Raw genomic sequence first — 23,303 nt, forward strand, 5'->3', positions numbered from 1 at the left:
GAAAAGAAAAGAAAAGAAAAGAAAAGAAAAGAAAAGAAAAGAAAAGAGAAAAGAAGATTTGAAATAAAGGGACAGAGAAGAGAGGGGAAAGTAGGTCCAAAACATATACAGCAGTGGTTCCCAGAGAAAAAAACCAAATCAATGAAACAGAAAAAAGTTAAAACAATATGAAATTCACTTGAAATTAAAAAAAAAAAAAAAACAGATAAAAACCAAACAAAACCTGAAATAATACATTAAAATGGCACCATGTATTCAAAAATACCAATGTGGAAAAACCAACACCAAGTAAACTAGTTGGAGTTTGAAGAAAAAGAAAACAACAACAACAACAACACAACGATCCTTTGGGCCTCCAGGTTATAAATAAATAAATAATACAGGTGAACAAAGGTCTTACAAGTAGAAACAAAAATGTATTGTCATCAGACTTCCCAACCTCCATGCTGCAGGCCAAAAGACAAAACCATTACATATATCAAACTTCTTCAAGGAAAGAAAATATAGGCCAAAGATTTTATAGCCAAACAGACTTGCAAGAGTAAATGCCACAAACGGTTTGGAAAATTCAAGAACACAGAAAACGCTGTTTTTGTGAACCCTTGCTGAGGACTACTATGGAACAAAATGACTCAGGAGACCATTAACAAAAATCAAAACATGAGTCTCAAAAATTAAAAAAAAAAGCCAAAAACTTTGTATCTAAATCTCAATCTCTGTCTGTCTACTTCTCTATGTCTGTCTATCGAAACTCACACACAGGGGTGCCTGGGTGGCGCAGTCGGTTAAGCGTCCGACTTCAGCCAGGTCACGATCTCCCGGTCCGTGGGTTCGAGCCCCGCGTCGGGCTCTGGGCTGATGGCTCGGAGCCTGGAGCCTGTTTCCGATTCTATGTCTCCCTCTCTCTCTGCCCCTCCCCCGTTCATGCTCTGTCTCTCTCTGTCCCAAAAATAAAAATAAAAACGTTGAAAAAAAATTTTTTTTAAAGAAACTCACACACATACTCCCCTAGAGCTGAAAGGAGGGGATAATGTAAGGGAGAAAGTATGGTCAGTAACGGCTATACTGTTGAAACACCGCAAGGATCACAATCTGGGGGGCTGGGGGTGGGGGGCGGGCATATGCAATTTCTTAGCATTTCACTGGACGTAAAAGAAAAATTACTTCAAATGAAAACCTGGGTTAAAAAAAAGGGTAATTCCAATATCCTCATAGTTGAGAACCCACAAATAACAACAACAAAAAAATGTTGGGCTGGGGCACCTGGGTGGCTCAGGTTAAGTGTCCGACTTCAGCTCAGGTCATGATCTCCCGGTTCATGAGTTCAAGCTCTGTGTCGGGCTCTGTGCTGACAGCACGGAGCCGGGAACCTGCTTCAGATTGTGTCTCCCTCTCTCTCTCTCTCTGCCCCTCGCCCACTCACCCTCTGTCTCTCTCTAAAATAAATAAACATTAAAAAAAATGTTGGGGCGAGAGACAGCAGTAAGTATATTATACAAAGATATTAATGTAAGTATAACCTTAAGGGGTAAAAATACACTTGCCATATATTAAAAGTAAATAAAGAAAACTGCATACACAGCTTATATTAGAAAATGGAAGAATAAAACATAATCTTAAAGCGTAATACCTTTATCAGAGAAATCAGATTTCCTTGAAAATATATTATTCCATAGATTTTTCTCTTAAAACAAAGCATTTCTCATAACTCTTGCAAAATTAAGGTTAAAAAGCAAAACCTAAAAATAAAAAACACACATAAGAGATCTCTGAGTGGGTGAAGAAAATGTGGGACACCCACATTTGAGTGGGTATTATTCAGCCACACAGACAAATGGTGCATTGATACAACCACAACGTGGGTGGCGTGAAAAAGAGCCAATCCTGAGAGACCACTAGAGGATTCCATTTACAGGAAATGGCCAGAATAGGCAAATATAAAGAGACAGAAAACAGGTAAGGGGTTGCTCAGGGCTGCAGGTGGCGGGTGGAAAGACTGGAGGTGGCAGCTAACTGGTCGCGGGCCTCGCGCAGGGATGCTGAAGATGTTCCCAGGTTACGTGGCGCTGATGATTACACGGCCCTGAATACACTAAAAACCCCTGAACTCAACACTTCAAAATGGTGAATATCATGGTATGTGAACTCTGTCTCAATACAGCTGTTATTTTAAATACATAGCCAAAAAAAGAAGAGAATCTAAATACATGTCCAGTTGGTGGCATAACCATGAAGAATTATTCAAACATCTTTAAAACACAGTAATTTGAGGGCATATCCCCAAAGGGCTGTTCCCTAAGGATGGGAACGTCTCAGAGAGACAGTCATACATTCTATGTGTCCCGATGAAGTAGTACTAATGCCATTAATCAACCAATCAATCAAGAAATCCTGAATCTGATCAAGCCACTAGACCTTACAGTCACTTTACACAGAGCAAAGAGAAAAAGGAAACACATAACAGGACACCTGTAGGTCCATTTACCAAAATTCAGACTGTGGGAGACTCCACAGGGAAAAAGGCCCAGGTTGTTCAATAAACATATGGCAAAAAAAAGGGAGGGGGACTTACACTTAAGAAATATAACAAACTGTTACCTTGTGTGATGGATATTCGAAAACTGATGATTTAAATTGTTAAATGTTTTTCAAAGAAAACCAAGATAACTATGACACAATCAAAATATGAACATTAACTTGATCTTTGATGATCACAGGAGTTAATGCTACCTTTTAGGTGTGACAATGGGACTGCGGTACATTTCTAGAACAGGCCCTCTTCCTTCAGAGAAATGTATAAAATATGATGATCCCTGAGCTTTTCTTCAAAATGATGGAGGAAGTGTGGAGTGGCAGTAGGTACTGGCCAGGAGTTAATAACCACTGTGCTGGGATACAGATTCAAAGGTATTCATGGTATTATTCTGTCTAGTTTTACATGGGTTTAGTATTTTTCTTAACAAAATTTTCCTGAACTATGTAAAAACAATTAGGAAAAAATACAGAATGTTTTATAAACTTGGACTACACACAAAATAAGGTGATGAAGGCTATAATAAAAATTTTAAGTTTCTGTGTAGGGAAAAACATCATAAACAAGTTAAAACACAGTTTGAAAAAAAGATGTATAGCCATAATAAAAAATGAATAATATCCATAAAATATAAATAACTCCAACAGATCAAGATTATAATAATAAAAATAGAAAATGAATAAAATGAGGAAAAAGAAAATTCAAAGAAGACATATATGTGGCCTATAAACTTGACAACGGGCTCAATGTCACTAAAAGTGAGGAGAATGAAAGACTAAAAGGAAATTACAGTTTTTACTGATCATGGTTGCAAAACTGAGGACTAATGGGATTTCTCCTCCACTGTCAGGTAAACATGAATAAAGCCATTTTGAAGGGCAAGTTGGCAGTGTCTATCAAAGATTTAAATGTGCATGCACAGTGAGCTCACAATTCCATTTCAATTAATCATTCTTACAAGAACAATGAAGTAAGTTTATAAAGGGGAATGTACACAATACTCTTGGCTGCACTATTAAAAGTTAAGTGTCCCTTAAGAGTGACGTGGTTATAATCATCAGGGAAATGCAAAACAAAACCACAATAAGATATCACCTCACACTTATTGAATGGCTATTACCAAAAGTATAAGAAGTAACAAGTGTTGGCGAGGATGTGGAGGAAAGGGAAGGCTTGTGCACTGTCGGTGGGGATGTAAACTGATGCAGCCACCATGGAAAACAGTATACGGATGTTCCTCAAAAAATTAAAAATAGACCTACCGCCATCTGATCTGCAAATTTCACTTCTGTGTATTTATCCAAAGAGAATGAAAACACTAACACGAAGAGGAATCTGCCCCCAGTCTGTTCACTGCAGCACTATGTACAATAGCCAAGATATGGACACAACCTAAGTGTCCATCAGTGGGTGAATGGATAAAGGAAGTGTGAGATTTTATATATACGCAAAATGGAATATCATTCAGTCACAAAAAAAGAAGGAAATCCTGCCATTTGTGACAACAAGGGTGAACCCTGAAGACATTTTCCTGAGTGAAGTAAGTCACACAGACAAAGACCAACACCGTATGATCTCACTCATATGCGGAATCTAAAAACAAAGCAAAACAAAACTGTCCTGGGAGACACAGGGAACAGGTAGATGGGTGCCAGAGGAAGAGGGTGGGATTTAAACAAGAGAGTAAAATGGTTAAACAGGCTATGGTACATTCATATGATGGAATACCATGTAGTTGTTAAATGGAACTGAAGCACAGCTAACTATACCAACATGGGGGCAGGGGGGACAACCCATCAGTCACAGAATAAATACAGCATTATCATTAGAAAAAAAAAAAAAAAAAAAAGGAGCGCACTTGTAATGAGCACGGGGTGTTTATGGAAGTGCTGAGTCACTATATTGTACACCTGGAACTCGTGTCAGGCCATATGTTAACTAACTGCGATTTAAATAAAAACCTGTTAAAAATTACCTGTATCACAGAACAAAGACATACATTTATATAAGCACAAAAAAAAAGGCTACAAGATCCAAACCAAAGGATTTAGTACTCTGAGCAGGATAAGCAGCAACTTCATCTCTTTGTATATACACTCAATATAGAAGTAAAACAAAAGAAGGCACATCGTCTTATAAAACGAAGGAGCAGATCAAAATACAGCTGACCCTTGAACAGCAGAGTCTGAACTGCATGCGTTCACTTACACGCAGAGTATTTTTGATAAATACAGTACAGGACTGTAAATGTATCTTCTTTTCCTTATGACCTTCTTAGTAACATTTTCTTTTCTCTTTATCGTGACAATACAGTACATAATACATCTAACATACAAAATACACGTTAATTGTTTAGGTTATCAGTAAGGCTTCTGATCAACAACAGGCTATGAGTAGTTAAGTTCTGGGGAGTCAAAAGTTATACACGCATTTTTGACTGTGCAAGGGGTCAGCACCCCTAACCCCCATGTTGTTCAAGGATCGACTGTAGTCTTTGTGTTAGCCTTCAAAAGTTAGTTTCTACGATTCTACACCAGGGGCCATGTCACAAACTGACATGCCCACAGGGCCAGGTGGGTGATGTCAATGGGTGAGCGAGGGAAAGGTGACAGTAAGAGAACAAGAAATGATGGGCACTGTGGTCAGCTGGAACCCACCAGATGCTACCACGTGGGAATGCAGGCCCAGTGGCGACAGACCTCCTCCCAGGACTTTAAGGAAAACAAAAAAATCCAGATATTCATGTAACATCTTGTAATTTTTTTAAATGCTAGCCACTAAAGTCAAAAAATACTCAAAGCGCAAGGCGGGACAAAATACAAATTCAGGAGGCAGTATAGTGTAAGGATCAGGAGCACAGCTTTACAGCCGGCGCTGGGTTCGCGTCCTGGCTCTGCCATACTGGGTGACGACCAAGTTACTTGACCAACCCGCCTCCACATGTAGCAAGTACTCAGTTAATGGCAGCTACTAGCCTTGCTGCTGCTGCTGCTGCTGCTGCGTTGTCATCACGGGATCCAGTTCTCCACTGCAAGCTGATGAGTTCTCTCCTTTGATCTTTTTCATCTTACATCCGGTTTCACTCAGTTGGCTCACCGCAGTCAAAAATAACGCAGAACAAATTTCTATCTTCCCTCAAGTGAGTACGCTTCTTTTAAGAAAACAGAAAACTTACAGGCAAGTGAGCAGTATGTGTTCATTGGCTTGCCACTTACTCAATTAAAAAGTTTGTCATTAAAAAAAATTTTTAGGGGCGCCTGGGTGGCGCAGTCGGTTGAGCGTCCGACTTCAGCCAGGTCACGATCTCGCGGTCCGTGGGTTCGAGCCCCGCGTCGGGCTCTGGGCGGATGGCTCAGAGCCTGGAGCCTGTTTCCGATTCTGTGTCTCCCTCTCTCTCTCTGCCCCTCCCCTGTTCACGCTCTGTCTCTCTCTGTCCCAAAAATAAATAAACGTTGAAAAAAAAATTTTTTTTAAAAAAAAAAATTTTTTTTAACAAAGGGGGTGCCTGGGTGGCTCTGTCGGTGGAGCATCTTCGGCTCAGGTCACGATCTCACGGTCCGTGGGTTCCAGCCCCGCGTCGGGCTCTGTGCTGATGGCTCAGAGCCTGGAGTCCGCTTCGGATTCTGTGTCTCCCTCTCTCTCTGCCCCTCCCCTGCTCACACTCTGTCTCTCTCTCTCTCTCTCTCTGTCTCTCTCTCTCTCTCTCTCAAAAATAAATACACATCAAAAAATAAAAATAAAAAATAAGTAATAAAAAAAAGTTTGTGTAACTTTACTAATGCAATCAGACAGGTGATGACTGAAGCAAATGAAAAATTAACTACGATAACTGTATTAATGAACACCGATCTGGAAGGCGGGGCTGGGGAAAACCGTAGCCTACTTAGTGTCTCCCACGGGCTTAGTCTGAAGCGCACTGCGCTGGTCCCGCTCCTTGTGAAGCACGTTGGAGGGTAAAGATGTCGATGCTCATGTCCTACCCCAAGAGATTCTGATTTGCCCTATAACCCAAAAGGCCACGAGTACGTGTATTTTCAAAAGCTCCCTGTGTAACAGTGATGTGCAGCCAGGTCTGGACACCACGGGCACAGTTTAAAGTGCGGGATCCAAGAGTCCTGGGTGTAAAGCCCTCTGACAATCAACAGCTCCTGTGATTTGGAGCAAGTTACCCACTCCCCTTATTTGTGAAATATGGAATGAACACCACCCCTTCCTTGGGTTGTTGTGCCTGGCACAAGGCAAGACTTGAAAACGAGTAGCTGTTGTTGCCACGTGTCCCAGCTTCTACAGGCTTCGTCCACTCTGAATACAAAAGGCAACCTCTCCAGGGCTGCTTGTGCTTATAGGAAAAGTTAGCATAATTATATATATTCTTGGATCATAAGGCAAACAATATTTGTTTGGCCATTAAACTTACGATAAATACATCATCATTTCCAACTCAAAAGAGAGTTAATTTATAAAGTAACCAAAACTCTTCCTTAGGATTTGAGGTAATATGCATGGTAACATGCAATGAGTCAGGCAACTAAATTTTTTTATACACTAAAGTAAAAATTTTCATTTTATCTTTCTCTTCTTCTGAAAAGGTATAAATTTCAGATGGTAAAACAAAAAGGAAGGAACAGAGAATAACCATATCACAATCTATGGCTCCAATATTTTATGGGCATTTGACATTTTAAAAAATGCACAAAACTCACAGATCTATACAACACAAAAAGTAAACTTTATGGTAGGTAAACTTGAAAAAATCAACTAGGACACTGGGGAATCCCCGGACGGAAGGCAGACTGAGATTAAGTGAATCTAGCTTGGGGCGCCAGGGGTGGCTCAGTTGGTTAAGCGACCGGCTTCCACTCAGGTCATGATCTCATGATCTGTGAAGTTCAAGCCCCACATCGGACTCAGAGCCAGGAGCCTGCTTCCAATTCTGTGTCTCCCTCTCTCTCTGCCCCTCTCCCACTCATGCTCTGTCTCCTTCTCTCAAAAATAAACAAACAAACAAATAAATAAATCTAGCTATGTTGCAAATGTATGCTATAACCTCACTGAAGGAGCTGGAGGAAACTGGTAACCTAACTAACTAACTGGTAAATTCTGTTGTGACACTCTGAGACCAAAGACAAAACAAACTGTACCTAAATGCTGTACTCTAGCTGGCCAATTTATTCCTCACAGGGGTCCCGGTCAGTGCTTCCGAAACCACGTTGCATGTACACTCCAGCTGCACGAATATGCCAATGAACTGCAGTCACGGGAGCCAGGTTTCCCACTGCCAGTGAGCAGAGGAGGGAGGCTGGATGAAACTTGTGGTGCTGGATTAGACCGCAGGCATCAACCGGAACTCATGTTTATTTTTAACGGACAGACAGACAGACAGACAGGTAGGCAGATAGACTCATCGATCGATCAATCGATAGAGAAGGAATTGCAGATCTGTGCATACACGTGGGCTGAAAGACATACCTATATTTTCTAACTCTATCACTGAAGGGCATGGAAGAATGACAACTGACAGTAACATCCAGGGCCCAGATCTTCATTTCTAAATACCATACTCCAATAAAAGGAACCAGAGCTCCTCGGGTAAACGGCTGACTTCAGGACAGCAACAGGAAAAATAAAGGATGATGCTTTAAAATAAGAAACTGCTCAAAAAGCAAAACCATACAAAAAAAGATGCAGGCATGTCAAAAGGACCCAGAAGCCAATTGAACGATGTCCGATGGCTAAAGCAGCAACAATCTGAGCAACGAAATAAAGAACAATATTATTAGATTACAACCCAAGAAAAAAATAAAAATTTATGACTCCACACAGAGACATAAATAAATGGGAGAGAAGAGGTAAATCTTTCAAACAGAAGAATTCCAAATAATACATGCAGATATTCCCTCCTCCTGGAGGTGGAGATTCCTACAGGAATTCCCCTCCCCTTAAATGCGGGTTCCGTTTAGTGATTCACTTCAAAGAATACAGCATGGAAAGGGAAAACTGCTAACTTGTGGAGGAACCTGTCAGACACCTTCACGGGGTGATCCAGGTTAACATGATCAATGATATTATGATGCCGTAAGAGTGGCATTCATGCCCAAGCCTAAGGACCCAGTCTACTCTTGAGAAAACATCAGACAAACCCAAATTCAGGGACATGCTACAAGCCACCCAGATCATGAGAAACAAGGGAAGACTGAGCAACTACCACAGATCACAGGAGACTAAGAAGATGCGACTAAATGCAATGTGGCGTCCTTGACCGGATCCTGGAGCGGAAAGGGGACGTTAGTAGAAAAACAGAAACCCAAATAATGTCTGCAGTTAGTTCACAGTATTTTATACCAAAGTTAATGAATTAATTTTGACAGATATAGCAGAGTTAAGTAAGATGTCAGCATCAGAGGAAGCAGGATAAAGAACATAAATGAAAACTCTGTACTACCTTTACGAGTTTTCCAGAAGTCTAGAATCAATTGAAGATTACAAGTCTTTAAATTTAAAGATTTTGAAATATAATAATAAAATTTTAGAGAAAAGCTGCTTCATAAAGCATGTTGATAAGCCAAAGGAAATTAAACATAAGATCACGTTATTCATAAACACTAATTATAAGTAACTTAATCATGAAGAATAAAAATACAAAGACATAGTCAAGAAAAATAAAATATCACGAGTATATTTCCTCCTTTCTACAAAATCCTTCGACTATATTCATTACTATTATCACATAAGCCATAAATACAGTGCAAAGTAGAAGATATGTGTTGGGTACAATGTGTGGCACCAGATGGTCAAGATGTATCTAACAATTAAGAATGAAAATAAAATCGTCTTTAAACCTAAAGGCTATACACTGCTTAAAATGTACCTTTAAAATGTCTGAGTATTTGGCAGAGATTGCAGACATAAAAAGGTTAAATACACTTTAAAAATAAAAATATAGAACAGTCTAGCCCATATTGACTTACAGTTAGCTTCTAAAGAGAAAAAAAATTTAACAAAACTTATAAAAATTAATAGTTCATATTCGGCTTCTATAGCATTTTACTATGTATACAAATACCTTTTTAAGCCTCACAACAACCCTGTGAGGTAGGTAGTGAAGTAATATTATAGCCATTTTACAGACGCAAAGGCTAAGGGTCCGAAAGATTAAGTTATTTACAGAGTCATGTGGTGAGAAAGACCCACACCAAGGAATGGAATCCAGTCACTTGATTTCAAAACTGCAGCTCTTCCTCCAAAATACTTAGTCAAAGTTCTAAAACGAACCAAGAAGGTAAGTCTATATATAGTCATGCGTATACATACACACCTCCCCTTACAGAAATGATGTTCCTCAAATGGAAATAAAAAGAAGTCTTCCTTTCCCACGGAGTTAATTATAATTCTGGGGCCTCATCTTTTATTAGTTTGGACTGATCTCTAATACAGAAGAATTTCTACTTCAGCTCTCGGTTACTCTTTCATTCTTTGACAAACACATTTTATGACACAAAACCTGAAACAACAGGGGCTTCTGTACTCCATTTTTGTTGTGAAAAGCAAACACTATCCAAACCATCCTAATAAGCAGCCTTTAACTCCCACGCTTTATGAGCTCTGAATCTGTACGTCTCCTCTTTTCCCTAACAAGGATAACCTTCTCAGTTACATCTCAACTGGTCAAACCGAAGGAAGGCAACTGTGATGGGAACCCATCTGTACTCAGCTTGAGTTCTAATACAAAATGTAGTGCACTCATCACCCATTCTCAGCCTCTTTCTTGTTGCAACACATCTAAGGGACGCAAAGCTCTACTGTTAGCATCGACAGTTCACTGCCACGGAGGATCCCCAAGGGAGAGGGAGACAATCTGGGGGGAGGGGGGAGTTTAAAGCAGTCGTATGAAGCCCCCACATGCGTCCCGGGGCCCTTACCATGAGCCCCCCTCTCCTGTGAGATCCACTGAATTAGAGGTGAGGTAATGCTGCCAGAGCCGCTCCATTCATATCACTTCAAAAACAGTGCTTCACAATAAAAGTTAATCATCGACCCTGTCTTGCCCACATGTGTCCTCACTGGAACTGACCCACTCCAGCCAAAAACCTAGACCAAAGTCAGCCATTCACCATCTGCAGTATCTGGCAAATCCTTATTCTGTATTTAGTTTGGTTCTACTGATTTTGAAACCTGCACTATAATGAAATCATACAAAACAGTGATTCAGGAGCTCAAAGGGAAAAAAGTCATTTGCCCTAATTAAAAGACGTACATAGGGGCGCCTGGGTGGCGCAGTCGGTTAAGCGTCCGACTTCAGCCAGGTCACGATCTCGCGGTCCGTGAGTTTGAGCCCCACGTCAGGCTCTGGGCTGATGGCTCGGAGCCTGGACCTGTTTCCGATTCTGTGTCTCCCTCTCTCTCTGCCCCTCCCCCGTTCATGCTCCATCTCTCTCTGTCCCAAAAATAAATTTAAAAAACGTTGAAAAAAAAAAATTTAATAAAAGACGTACATAAAAAAATCAGAGTTAAAATACTGTCCAAAGAAAATCTCATAACAAATGCACTTAAGACATCTAATTAAAACAATAATCAAAGTAAACTAACTTCTTATAGCTACAAAGTACTGATTCCTTTTGCAAACATCTTGCTATATTATGTTAATGTCTTACCCCTTCTCCTAGAAGTTCACGATCTAGTTCACGAACAATAAAAATCTTACAAACTGAGGCTCTCGTCCACTGTTTCCGATTATTAAAAAAATGCTGTTTTATCACCTCTCACTCCAAAGCAAGCCAGATTGTGTAAACTGAAGTTTAAAAAATAAAAATAGGGGTGGCCTGGGTGGCTAAGTCAGTTTAGCGTCCGACTTCAGCTCAGGTCTTGATCTCGCGGTTTGTGGGTTTGAGCCCTACGTCGGGCTCTGTGCTGACAGCTCAGAGCCTGGAGCCTGCTTTGGATTCTGGGTCTCCCTCCCTCTCTGCCCTTCCCCTGCTCACACTCTGTCTCTCTCTCTCTCTCTCTGTCTCTCAAAAGCAAATAAAACAAAAAGTTAAAAAAAATTTTAAGAATAAAAATAAAAGGTGCATACATACATATGTACATAGCTACTAAAATTTAGAATCGCAACCTAACACAGGTGTAAGGGATCTCAAAGATCTGAGTGTTTCTGCTTTTAGCCAAATGAACACGCAAACTCGCCACAGAGAAAAATTACTCTTTTGCTCTAAAGAACAGTATCCAACAACGTGCTACTTTCTAGCCTTAACACCCTTAACAGTGAAGAATTTGAGACCTCAAGCTATCAAAATGAAATTTGTACTGTTTTCCAACCGCTTTTTCTAGGAGGCATATTCCTTTCCCAGAAATCTTCACATATCAAACCGCAGACCTGATAATAATGAAGACTTCCCTTGAACCTCCATCATCTGCGCTAATCACTAGCTTTGCCAAACACAGAAGTGAACTCTTTTTTCCTTTGATCATTCTTACATTTCTCCACAACTCACATCTCTTTAAATAAAATACAGTGGCCAATGGGGCGCCTGGGTGGCTCAGTCAGTTGAGCATCCGACTTCGGCTCAGGTCATGGTGTTACAGTTCGTGAGTTCGAGCCCCGCGTCGGGCTCTGTGCTGACAGCTCAGAGCCCGGAGCCTGCTTCACATTCTGTCTCCCCCTCTCTCTGCCCCTCCCCCACTTGCGCTCTGTCTCTGCCTCTCAAAAATAAAGAAACATAATAACAAAAAAAAAAATTAAAACACAGTGGCCAAACAGGACACACTACTCAAAAGGGAGTAAGCTATTTGCGAGGAATACAGAAAGAACTATATCCATGACCTTGGATGCCATATTCATTTAAAAATATTTCAGCATCATGTTGACTTTTTTACTGACTCATATTCAGCTTGTGGTCACCCATGATTGTGGCTTTCTTCCCTCTTTATTTATACCTAGCCTGTCCTTCTCCATCCTATATTTATATGGCTGGATTTTTTTTTTCCCTCCACACACCACCTTCTACTTAATTCACTGAATTTCATACAGTTTTCATAGATCCATTTCCCCATTTATTTCAGTACTTGAGAGAAATGTTTAAATCTGCAAGTTACAGTAACTACCACTTACACTTAAAATATCGAGACTATGAAAGTACCAACAATCAACACAACACCTTGTAATAATGGAACTAAGGACAAGAACAGACTAATGCCTACCAGAAACCTACCTCCACTGGATGGTCACTCTTTACCAGTGCTATACGTGCCCTTTGCAAGGAACCGTCCATCAGCTTGTGAAGTCTTAAAATTAACTTTCTTAACCCCATTTGCTTCAGCGCTTTGTCTACAAATGGCCTATAAATAGAAGTCAGACAGTGTCTACTAAAGCCTGCTTCCGTGCTGCAGTCTGGGGCTCCCCAGCCAGCAGAATCATCCTCAGACTCAAGCCGCTCAAGCTTCTTAGACACGCAGTCCTGAGAACGGACGCTGAAACGGCGGTCAGCGGGCTGTGTGGCTTCCGGGGCCCTTGGACCAGAGAGCTCTTCTTCTTCGCTCTCGTCCGCACTACTCTCCAGCCCTTTCAACTCCCCTTCTGTGTCATCGCCCTCATCTTCCGGCTCATTGCCTTTGGATGATCGAGGGGAAGGGATTTCAAACACTGGCCAGCCAATGTCTGACAAATTCTTGATGCCCAAAACAGTGCCCATAATCCTTAACTTCTGATTTAGGTCTTTTGTGATGTTTAACCACAAACAGAGCGCCTGCACCCTGTCTTGGAAGTCTTTCGCAGCATATTTTTCGTAGTCCTTTTGAAGAGCCTGCAACGATGGATAAAGTGCTTCTATGTACTCCAGCAGCTCCATTATCCGTTTCACCTGCTCGAATGACACCCTCTGGCGTTGGAGATGCTCATGATATGTTGAGTAACCCACAATCTTTGTTCCATGAGGGGCTCTGCGCTGCCCTTCTACTGAAGTACCATTAAAACTAGCTCCATTTCGAACAAAGGCAAAGCTCCCATAATTCACTTTGAAAGTAAGGATTTCGTTGATAATATCTGGGATGGCTTGACGGGCTGTGTACAAAAACAGGTCCTGGTCATTAATGGTCCGTCCTGCATGCCAGGCTTGCAGCTCTAACCAGATGAGTTCGTTAGATCGGTTAAACCAGAGAGCAGACGTATTTTCCTGTCCTCTTTGCTCCCTGTCCTTCTTCTTGGAGACTGAGGTAAGCTTTAGCAGAAGTCGTAAAGTCTCAAAAAACTTCAAGCGATCTGCCGGACAGTCAGTCCTAGAAGTCTGGCGTGCAGTTCTGGCTATAGGCATGGGCACGGATACCGGAAGCTTAGCGTTGCTGCAGCCAAGACTGAGGTAAGGCTTATTAAGATCCACATCTGGAATTGATTTTTTGGGCAAAGACCCACCCACCGAGTCCAACATGAACGAGCACTGCACATTTTTCTTATGGTCGCGCTCTGTTGTCCTAAGAGCTGCTCGGATCTTTTTCTCCTGCTTATAGCTGTATTCTTCCACATTCTCCACAGTTTTTCCAGTGTCTTTGTGTGGAGGCTGGTTTGGTGCATTCATTTTTTCTATTTAAAAACAAACAAACAGAACATTATGTTACTCTAAAACGTGAAGCTACTCTCGGCATCTTCAATAAAACTGATACTCACATATACTTCTTTTTCAGGCTGTTACTGGAGACAAAATCATAGCCATTTGCTGAAAATTAAAAGATTCAGAATATATGCATTTCTAAACCTCTAAAAAGATTTTATCCATCTTCCCTGCTTTATTATACTTGCTATAGTCTCTAAGAGTCTCCGGTGGTAGCCTAGAACAAGCTGTGTACCTCTGTGCCAAAAGTGCAGTTATACAGGGAGAGAAATCGTCAGAAGTTAAGCCTTCACCTTACAAGAGACACAGCACAGCAGATCTGACAGAAACATGGTTTAGAAAACACATCCAGGGCCGCCTGGGTGGCGCAGCTGGTTAAGCCTCTGACTCTTGATCTCAGCTCAGGTCATGATCTCACAGTTCGTGGGTTCGAGTCCCACATCGGGCTCTGGGCCGATGGCGTGGAGCCTGCTTGGGATTCTGTCTCTCCTCTCTGCCCCTCCCCAACTCATGTGCGCACTATCAAAATAAATAAACTTAAAAAACAAAACAAGACAGAAAACACATCCAATTCTCCCCTTTGCCGTAAACTAAATGTATTAACTCAGAGCAAATCACATAAGTTTTCCGGGTCACTTTTCTCATTTGTAAAATGAAGTAGATTGAACAAAGAATCTTTAGGCACTTTCAGATTATTTTCATAAAAAACGAAAGACAAACAATAGACAAAAGGGTTATCCTCCTCCTTGGTTTCTTCTTTCCCACAAACAAATGAACGATAACATTTTGAATTTAGCATTAGCAAAAGTGAAAAGATATAGACTAATTCAGCATCACTTACCTGTACCGGCATATAAAGTAATTCAAAACTAATGCAAAGAAAGTAAACACACACTTTTTTGTCAAACAACTGTAGAAAGTTCCATTAATAATTCCCAAGCTTTGAAATGTCCTGTTTGGCATTTCTGCCGCTACCTTGCCGAAATCCCTCCACTCTGTCGCTTTGTAGACACAACAGTCTCTGGGTTCTTTCCTACTTCCCAAGTCACTCCTTTTCAAACCCCCTCCTTGCAACTTGCATCAGAAAATGCTAACGTTTCTCAGAGTTCCACTCCTCTGCCTCCTGTCTTGCTTTTCCCTCCCTCGGAGAGCTCCTTCACAGCCACTTCAGAGATCGAAATGCCCAAACCTAAATCTCCAGCCCAGTCTCCCCTCCACACCCAGGATATACTTCGTTTCATTGAATCTACGATACACATTCTCTATTTTAACATCTCTGAAATGAAAATATGTTTCATAATTAATAATGATATGAATAAGTTTTAGGAACAAACTAATAGCTTTCACTTACATTTTCTCTTTTATATATATATAAATAACATATATAACATATAACATGTATGTATGTATATATAACATATACATAAGAAGAATAAATAGCTTTTTTAAAACCTGTGTCTAAATATCAGGAAGTATAAAAGGGTTCTTTCAGTATATAGAAAATAAAAATTCTAAGTATGAAAACACATTGCATCATCAATTGTAAGCATTTTTTTCCTTAACACATATTATAGTATGTCTTTAGACTGGGTGAAATATGGCATATTTATATGGGTTACAAACTAATAGACCCCAAAATCAATTCACTAAAGAAAATTAGTTTAAAACCAATTTACTTTCTAGTCAATTTAAATGAGAATAGTTTCAAAATAAGAATTTTAAAACAAATATTCCTAAGTGCAATATTTACATTATATTTAATTTCCTTTATGGTCCACCAAAAAAGATTTTATCTGTCTATATGGATTTTTGCTATATTTTAATATAAAAACTATTATTTTTTAAATTACTACTATTTTTTAAGCGATATAACTTTTAACTCTGGTTTTAATCTACTTTACTTCTAAATGTCTTAAAACTTGTTATGCAGTCCATTGAAGAAACTTCTTCATAATTTTGTTTCTAGCTACAAAGGCCTATCAATGCTCATTCATAAAAAATTTGCCCAGTCCAGGGCTTTCTCTCCTCTGTGGTGTTTTAACTGTGTTTTCCATGTCTTTACCGACATAGCACACGCATACATCCATCTCTACTCGGGAGAACAATGGTTACTTGAAAGCAAAGCTAACAAGTGCTTCCAAATTTAACTCCACTACTTGTATTTTTCAAGATATGAATTTATACTATGTTCCTATGAACATCATAGCACACTGTTTAAGACTAGAGAAAAAGATACTGAGTAATTTTTTACTACACTAAGTTGGAGGTGCCTACTGGATAGCCATGTTGGTTGGAGATATCTGTAGGCGAGTAATACGGGTCTTGAGTTCAGGAAAGAAATCCAAAGATACCGATTTGGAAGTCATCAGTATATACAGACGTCATTTACTACTAGGAGAGTACATAAGAACATCCAAGAAACGTGTACAGAAGAGAGGCAATGCAGGTCTAGAAGAGAATGTTTTTTTGGTACGTGCATCCAAATAAATGGTTTTGAGTCAAAGACATCGAATACTTAAGTAACAAAAACCAATTTTGTTAGCTTAGGGTTTAGGATCCTAACAAGACTTCATAAAATGATGCAGAGTAATGTAGCTGATAATGGCCAGAAAATGTTTGCATATAGTTTATCATTTGAAAGTAATAGTGAAGAGTGAAAAAGTATTACTTGGCTTATAGAACTCATAAATGTTCTTCTAATCCATGATTTAAAGATCCTAAGGAAAACAAAGGGTTAACTGAGAGCGGCTGGAATGGTTTTTCCTAACTCCAGAAGACTGGACTATAAACATTATGTGCAAATCTATGCTGTGTTTTCTAGGAAGCTAATCTTCATAGCATGAACATATTAAGAGGTAAAACTTCTCAGCCTTGATCTTTATTTCAATAATTAAGAGGACTTAAGACCAATAAATGGCACAATCCCATGTTTCTGTATAAAAGAATCAAATTTTAGTAGCATAAAAAGCTAATTTTTGTAGATTATATAGAAACCTTGTTAAGCTTACCTCACAGCATACAAAATGGTTTATTACACAATTTTTTTTTAAATTTTGTGTTTACATAAAGCAATGGCTTATTATTTGGATCTACAATGTGTATAAAGAAAAGCAAATTGGGAAAGGCACGAGATGGAACAGAAAAGCTTTTTTTTGTTTGTTTTTGAAAACAAAAAACCAAGTTGATTTTGAAAATAAATACACAAATGGAAACTGATACATCTTAATTTAAAGTTTTTTTTACCATTTACTTATTTTTGAGAGACAGAGACACAGCATGAGCAGGGGAGAGGTAGAAAGAGAGAGAAAGAGAGAAAGAGAAGGAGAGAGAGAGAGAGAGAGAGAGAGAAAGAGGGAGAGAGATACAGAATCCAAAGCAGGCTCCAGGCCCTGAGCTGTCAGCACAGAGCCTGATGTGGGGCTCGAACCCACGAACCACAACATCGTGACCTGAGCCGAAGTCGGACACAACGAACTGAGTCACCCAGGCGCCCCTGATACATCTTAATTTGAAAATGATTAATTTAAACTTAAAATAGCCTTTAACTACTATGGGAAAAAAAAAAAATCAATCTACTTTATCGGTAGCTATACTTTTAGAATAATGTATTTGTGACGGGCAGAGGAAACACAAGCCTATTTCCTAGCAATCAGTGACCCGGTAGGCCTCTATGAAACCATAAGGGACCCATCAGTTAAGGGAGATGTAGAAATACTAGGTGTTGAGTGGGGAGGAGTGGAGGAAGGGGGGGGGGGGAAGAAACTATGCAAGTTTAGATACAGTTCATGTTCCCAAGCATTTAATATTTTGTCTTTACCCAATCTGACATGAGTATAAAACTTTTAATAATAACTTAAAAGCCCATTGATAATAGACAAGTTTCTTTCTTTATCTAGTTTTCTGTTAATACTAAATCCCTTTGCAATTAATAAAAAGTCAAATACAAATAGTTTCTGAAAAGGAGAATAAATCAAAAGTATACAGAATGTATTACATGAAAAAATTCTAATTATAGTATTACAAAACTAGTTCATAACAACTTAAGTAAGACTAATGGAACATCTAATCTCCTGAGTGGCTATAAATTAAATGGTGTGATTTGGTCAGTGCAGTTAAAGTGATCTTCCGGATAGTTACTTTTTCCTTTGGCCAATCACCAATAATTCCTGCCTAATGAGAAGAATATGAAAGGAAAAGAAAAAAAAATTATAATGAAACCAAAAGCAACCAATGACAAGCAATATGGTTCGCTTGTTTAAACAGAAATGAGACATTCAACCGAATTCTCCCACCATCCATATCTAGAACTGGCTCATTAGAATATATAGAAAATGTATTTTTTATCAAGTCCCTGTAATACTTAGGCTCTCCCATCTGTGCACTGTCCAAATGCAAAGCAATGGCCTTCCTCAAGCTCTCGGATGAGTAAGCGTAAACAGATGGCTGCCCCTTGCCTTTAAGTGGGAGACGATCATTAGAGCAGTAACGTCCTGGATGATCACACAATGTCAGCAATCTGCAGGGGCTCAGAGATGGAATTCGAGGTTCTAAAATTTCAGTCAACACTAAGAATCACTTGGATTCTTGCTAAAATGCAGATTCCTAGGCCCACCCCCAGTGTCTCTGATTCAACCTGGCTAGAACGGCAGCACACATCGGAGGGAAACACTGCTTTCTTCAATCCCCTCCCTTTCAAGGTAGAAGCTGTACAGAGACTGTCGTCATCTTCACAACAACACTGTGAGGAAGACCACCATGGAACACAGAGACAGACAGGAAATGTCAGGACGGGGATCCTGACCAATGTTCATGCCATCACTCCACCGTTACACCTGTCACAGGTGCTCACGGACCAGCACTAACCGTCCAACGAAAGGTTAGACACTGAGGGTCGTAAACAACAGATTATAACAGGTGATCCATAAAGGCTTGAAGTAAGACCACATGCTTGACTGGGGCCTTAAAGAATGGAAGGAGCTCAAACAAGGGTATTAAGAAAGTCAAGAGCATCTTTGAAGCCAGAGAAGATCATGAAAAAAAGGAAGAAAAGAAGAGAACTTGGCTGAACAGTGAGTCTGTATAAGGGCAGCCTGGAAATATAAATTACAACTTTGACTATCAGGCTGAGTTTAGACTAAAGAGCTGAAATGCAGATTTTTAAATCCACTCTAGTTAACAATGAACAATCGTGTGACTGACTACACAGCAGACCCCCTAAACAAGAAGGGTTTGAACTGTGCAGGTCCACTTATACACAGATTTTTTTTGATAAATACTGTAAATTTTTGATAAATACTGTAAATTCCCTTAAGTTTTCTTAATTTTTTTCCTCTAGCTTACTGCACTGCGAGAATATAGTACATAATACATACATAAATACACGTGAGTTGATTCCAGTCAACAGTAGGCTATGAGGTTAAGTTGTTGGGGACTCAAAAGTTATACACCAACTTTTGTGCACAGGGTTGGCCCCCTAACACCTCCCCTGCATTGTTCAAGGGTCAACTCTATAGACTGAATTTGACTTTTATCAGTTCAATTTTATGGCAGTATTATAGTCTCTCAAAAAAAAAGTTGCCGAGGCACCTGCGTGGCTCAGTTGGTTAAGTGTCCAAATCTTGATTTCGGCTCAGATCATGATCTCAGGGCCGTGGGAATCGAGCCCCACATCGGGTTTTGCGCTAAACATGGAGCCTGCTTGAGATTTTCTGTCTCTCTCTCTCTCTCTCTCCCCCCTCCCCCGCTCACACTCTCTCTAAAATAAAAAATTTTAAAAAAATTTTTAAGTGCTAATCCTACTTTTAGCAAAAAACACTTTTACACACACACATACATACACATACCTTGAGATATTGTTTATGATAGGGAAATTATGATGTTTGTTTATGATATATATGTATATATACACGCACACATAGGTACCAATTCTGATTAAATGTCTTGAGATATTTGTTCTATCTCTATAATTTGGCAATTGCGGTATAGCGTAATACTGCTGTAAAAGTGGGGCTGGTGTTGATTACGAGGCAGATTCACCCTGGAAAGGACTTTTTGGCTTGAGTGTTTTCATTCTTATTTAACCTATTTAAGCTATTAAATGAACTAGCTTTTAACTACGTTAAAAGAACAAAACTTTACGGATGCGATAGTTTGACTATCTCTTCCTTAAACCCATCTTAAGAAGAACAGTTACATATGACTAATTATTGTCCAAAACTTATTAAAATCTTAATTGCTGTGATTGGGCAGTTATTTACCATTATCCAAAAGTATAATTTAAATAATACCACAATTAGATCCTGTTACTCAGGGAAGTATGAAACCCAGCCTGGTCAGTGAGCTAAGTCAAGAGCTTAGCTGGCAGGTTCCATCAGTCAGGATGTCACATAGCTGACTTCTTTTAAGGTAATAGGAACTGACCGTTCTTCCCGAGCTATCATAACGTGGCTATCATATTTGTCACAGCTTCTAAAAATAGAAGTTAATATTCTGACAACAAAAATGTCTTTAACCGCAAAAAACGGATAAAATATAGTTCTGCACACTTCTAAACTGGCAACCATTTAAAAGTCCATCAATACAAAGCAAGAAATAAAACACCACAACAACGGTGACCTCGCCTTTGCCCTCACGTCCCACCCCCGTCTTCAGTCCTCTCCCATCTCAGTCTCAGACAACCTCTGTGACAGACACTGTTTTGAACTGTCCTGTCTGGTGGTTGCACACTCGCATACTACAGCTGGAAATCACAAACGATGAATGACACATGAATCTCTGGGCAGCATTTACTATGTGCATTTGCAGGGACTTCTCTAAAGTCTACTCCCAGTGTGTGGATTTGCCGGGTCAAGGACATAACCGACCACAACTTGACCGTATTAACAAACTACTGTCCCACAAGGATTGAGACCATTTATACTCCCGTTAGCCTGCATGAAAGCTGCCATCTCCTCATAACTTTGCTAGCAGTTACTCACTGAGGTAACTGTAAGAAATATATTTGGTTTTTGTCCAGGTTCCTGGCACAGAGCTGCTAAAAAACCCTCGGAATTTCCTAAGTGATAGGGGTTATCTTTTATTATTCATAAGGAGCCCCTTTCAATCACATCTAATAAATTTGTGCTAAAGAGGTGACTTAGGGGGTGCTCCTAGAAAGCCTCCAGATGGGGCTGGTCACAGAGGGAGCAAGTAATTAGCAGCCCCCCTACCCACCTTCCTAACCTCCCAGAAAGGGGTTAGAGAGGGCAGCCTGGAGATTAAGAGCTACAAAGACTCTCAAACGGGAAATGTGATGAGCCCCGGGTTGGTGAACACATGGAGGTGGTGGGAGGCTAACTAACACCTGGGAGGACCCGGAAGTTTCATGGGAACCCGACACCCTGCCCTACACATCTCTTCCATTTGGCTGTTCCTGAGTCCTTTATACCATAAAGTAAGTAAAGTGTATTCCTGAGTTCCTGTGAGTTCTAGGAAATTATGGACCTGAAGAGGGTCTCATGGGAACTCTCAATTTATAGCGGGCTAGTTAGAAAGGGGCCTGGGACTGAATTTCCAATTATAAAAAAAAAAAAATCTATAATAGTTACTACTATGGATTAGTAGCAGTTACCCTGAGCCTATAATAATAAAAATATTTGAAGAATCATATCCATATAATCAGTTCATGACAATGGTTACCATTGCTAAAAGAAAATAAACGTTAATAGTTACTCTTACCTCCTTTCAATATAATGCCCTCAGTTACCTTTTCATGTGGTTATATTCCTTCAGGAATGCTTATGACGTTGTCTGCATTCACAAGGGAGAGAGGCTGGAAGCATAAAGACAGTAAGGCTGCCCAGACACAAATGCTCCAAAGCTTTATATCCAATGCAGGTAGGAGCTAGTCTCTTACAGCTAGCAACCCACCTCCTGCTGGTGAAATGCCCTGTGGTCCCCCCACCCCCCACCCCCCACCCCACAACGAATTCTGGCGGCCATGTGTCGCCAAAGAATTCAGCAAAAGTGGTGTCATGTGACTTCCTAAGTTATGAACCCTTACAACTTTCACCTCGACCTCTCATGACACTTGCTCTGGGGGAAGCTAGCTCACATAAGAATTCCCATTACCCGGGACCAGTATGCTGTGAAGAAGCCCAGGATATGCCATGTGGAAGGTTATGTAGGAACAAAACAAGGCCAGCCAGCTCTCAGCCCAGGTGCCAGACTCGTGAGTAAAGGAGCCATTGGGGACCACAGAGACCCAGCGACACCCTGTGGAGAGGAACCGAAAGCCCACTCTGAGGGCCCTATCCAGACCATGACCACATCTCCAGCCAACTGAGCCATTTCAGCTAAAGCTCCAGACATGATGGGTTTGAGACAAGCTGTGACCTGCCCGGACATGTGGCCCGCAGAATCATGAGCACAATAAAACGGCTGTTCTTTCACGCCACTAAGTTTTGGAGTGGTTTGTTACACAGCAATAGATAACCTGAAACATGCAAATACTATTGGTGACATTTATTAAAAAGATGAGTCCAACTTGGGACTGTAGTTCTAAAGTGAAGAGTCTGATTCGGAGCGACTTTGCTTGTGGCAGTGAGAAAGAACGAATGCACCAGTTCACATTTCCTTGGAAAGCTTTTAAAATAAAAGCTGACCAAGCCAATTAATTCTAAAAGCTCTTGAAAGTACTGAGGGACCAAGATATTATCATGAATCACACACTCCTTTGAAATATTGGTCTCCCTGACTCAGCCTTCAGGTCATAGCACAAATGTCACTTGTTCCAGAAGCCCTGAAGCCCCAGGGGCCTTCCCAGCCCCTCCTGGGGGGGTGGGAGGCAGTCTCTCCTCACCAGCCTCTGTCCCACCTCCGCCCCCAAGACCGCACTGACCGTTTACCTGCGTGCTTCCCATGCAAGTCGGGGCTCTCACCAAAGATAGTACAAGCTATCATTTCTATGTATTGGGTTTATAGGTATTTTTATTTCTTTTTGTTTGTATTTTCGAAATTTCCTACAATAAACATGTCATCTTTTACATAAGAGACAAGATTAAGTTATTAAGGATTTTGGTCTCGTAGGTGCCACTGGATAGGTACAAGCCAAAAGACACATAGTGGGGCACCTGAGCAGCTCAGTGGGTTAAGCGTCCGGCTCTTGATTTCAGCTCAGATCACGATCTCACGGA

At 40.4% G+C, this 23,303-nt stretch overlaps 1 protein-coding gene across 4 annotated transcripts in view; it reads right to left on the minus strand.

The window, feature by feature from the left end:
• Positions 1-23,303, minus strand: part of MAP3K4 (mitogen-activated protein kinase kinase kinase 4) — a 114,352-nt gene that overhangs the window by 49,264 nt on the left and 41,785 nt on the right. For all 4 annotated transcript variants that reach the window (XM_040448707.1, XM_040448705.1, XM_040448706.1 and 1 more), the window contains exon 3: positions 12,739-14,102. In XM_040448707.1, the coding sequence (XP_040304641.1) occupies positions 12,739-14,102 (1,364 nt within the window). The remainder of the gene's footprint in view (positions 1-12,738; positions 14,103-23,303) is intronic.

This window comes from Herpailurus yagouaroundi, unplaced genomic scaffold, assembly GCF_014898765.1.
Source record: "Herpailurus yagouaroundi ecotype Mexico unplaced genomic scaffold, PumYag 198, whole genome shotgun sequence".
Lineage (NCBI taxonomy): Eukaryota > Metazoa > Chordata > Mammalia > Carnivora > Felidae > Herpailurus > Herpailurus yagouaroundi.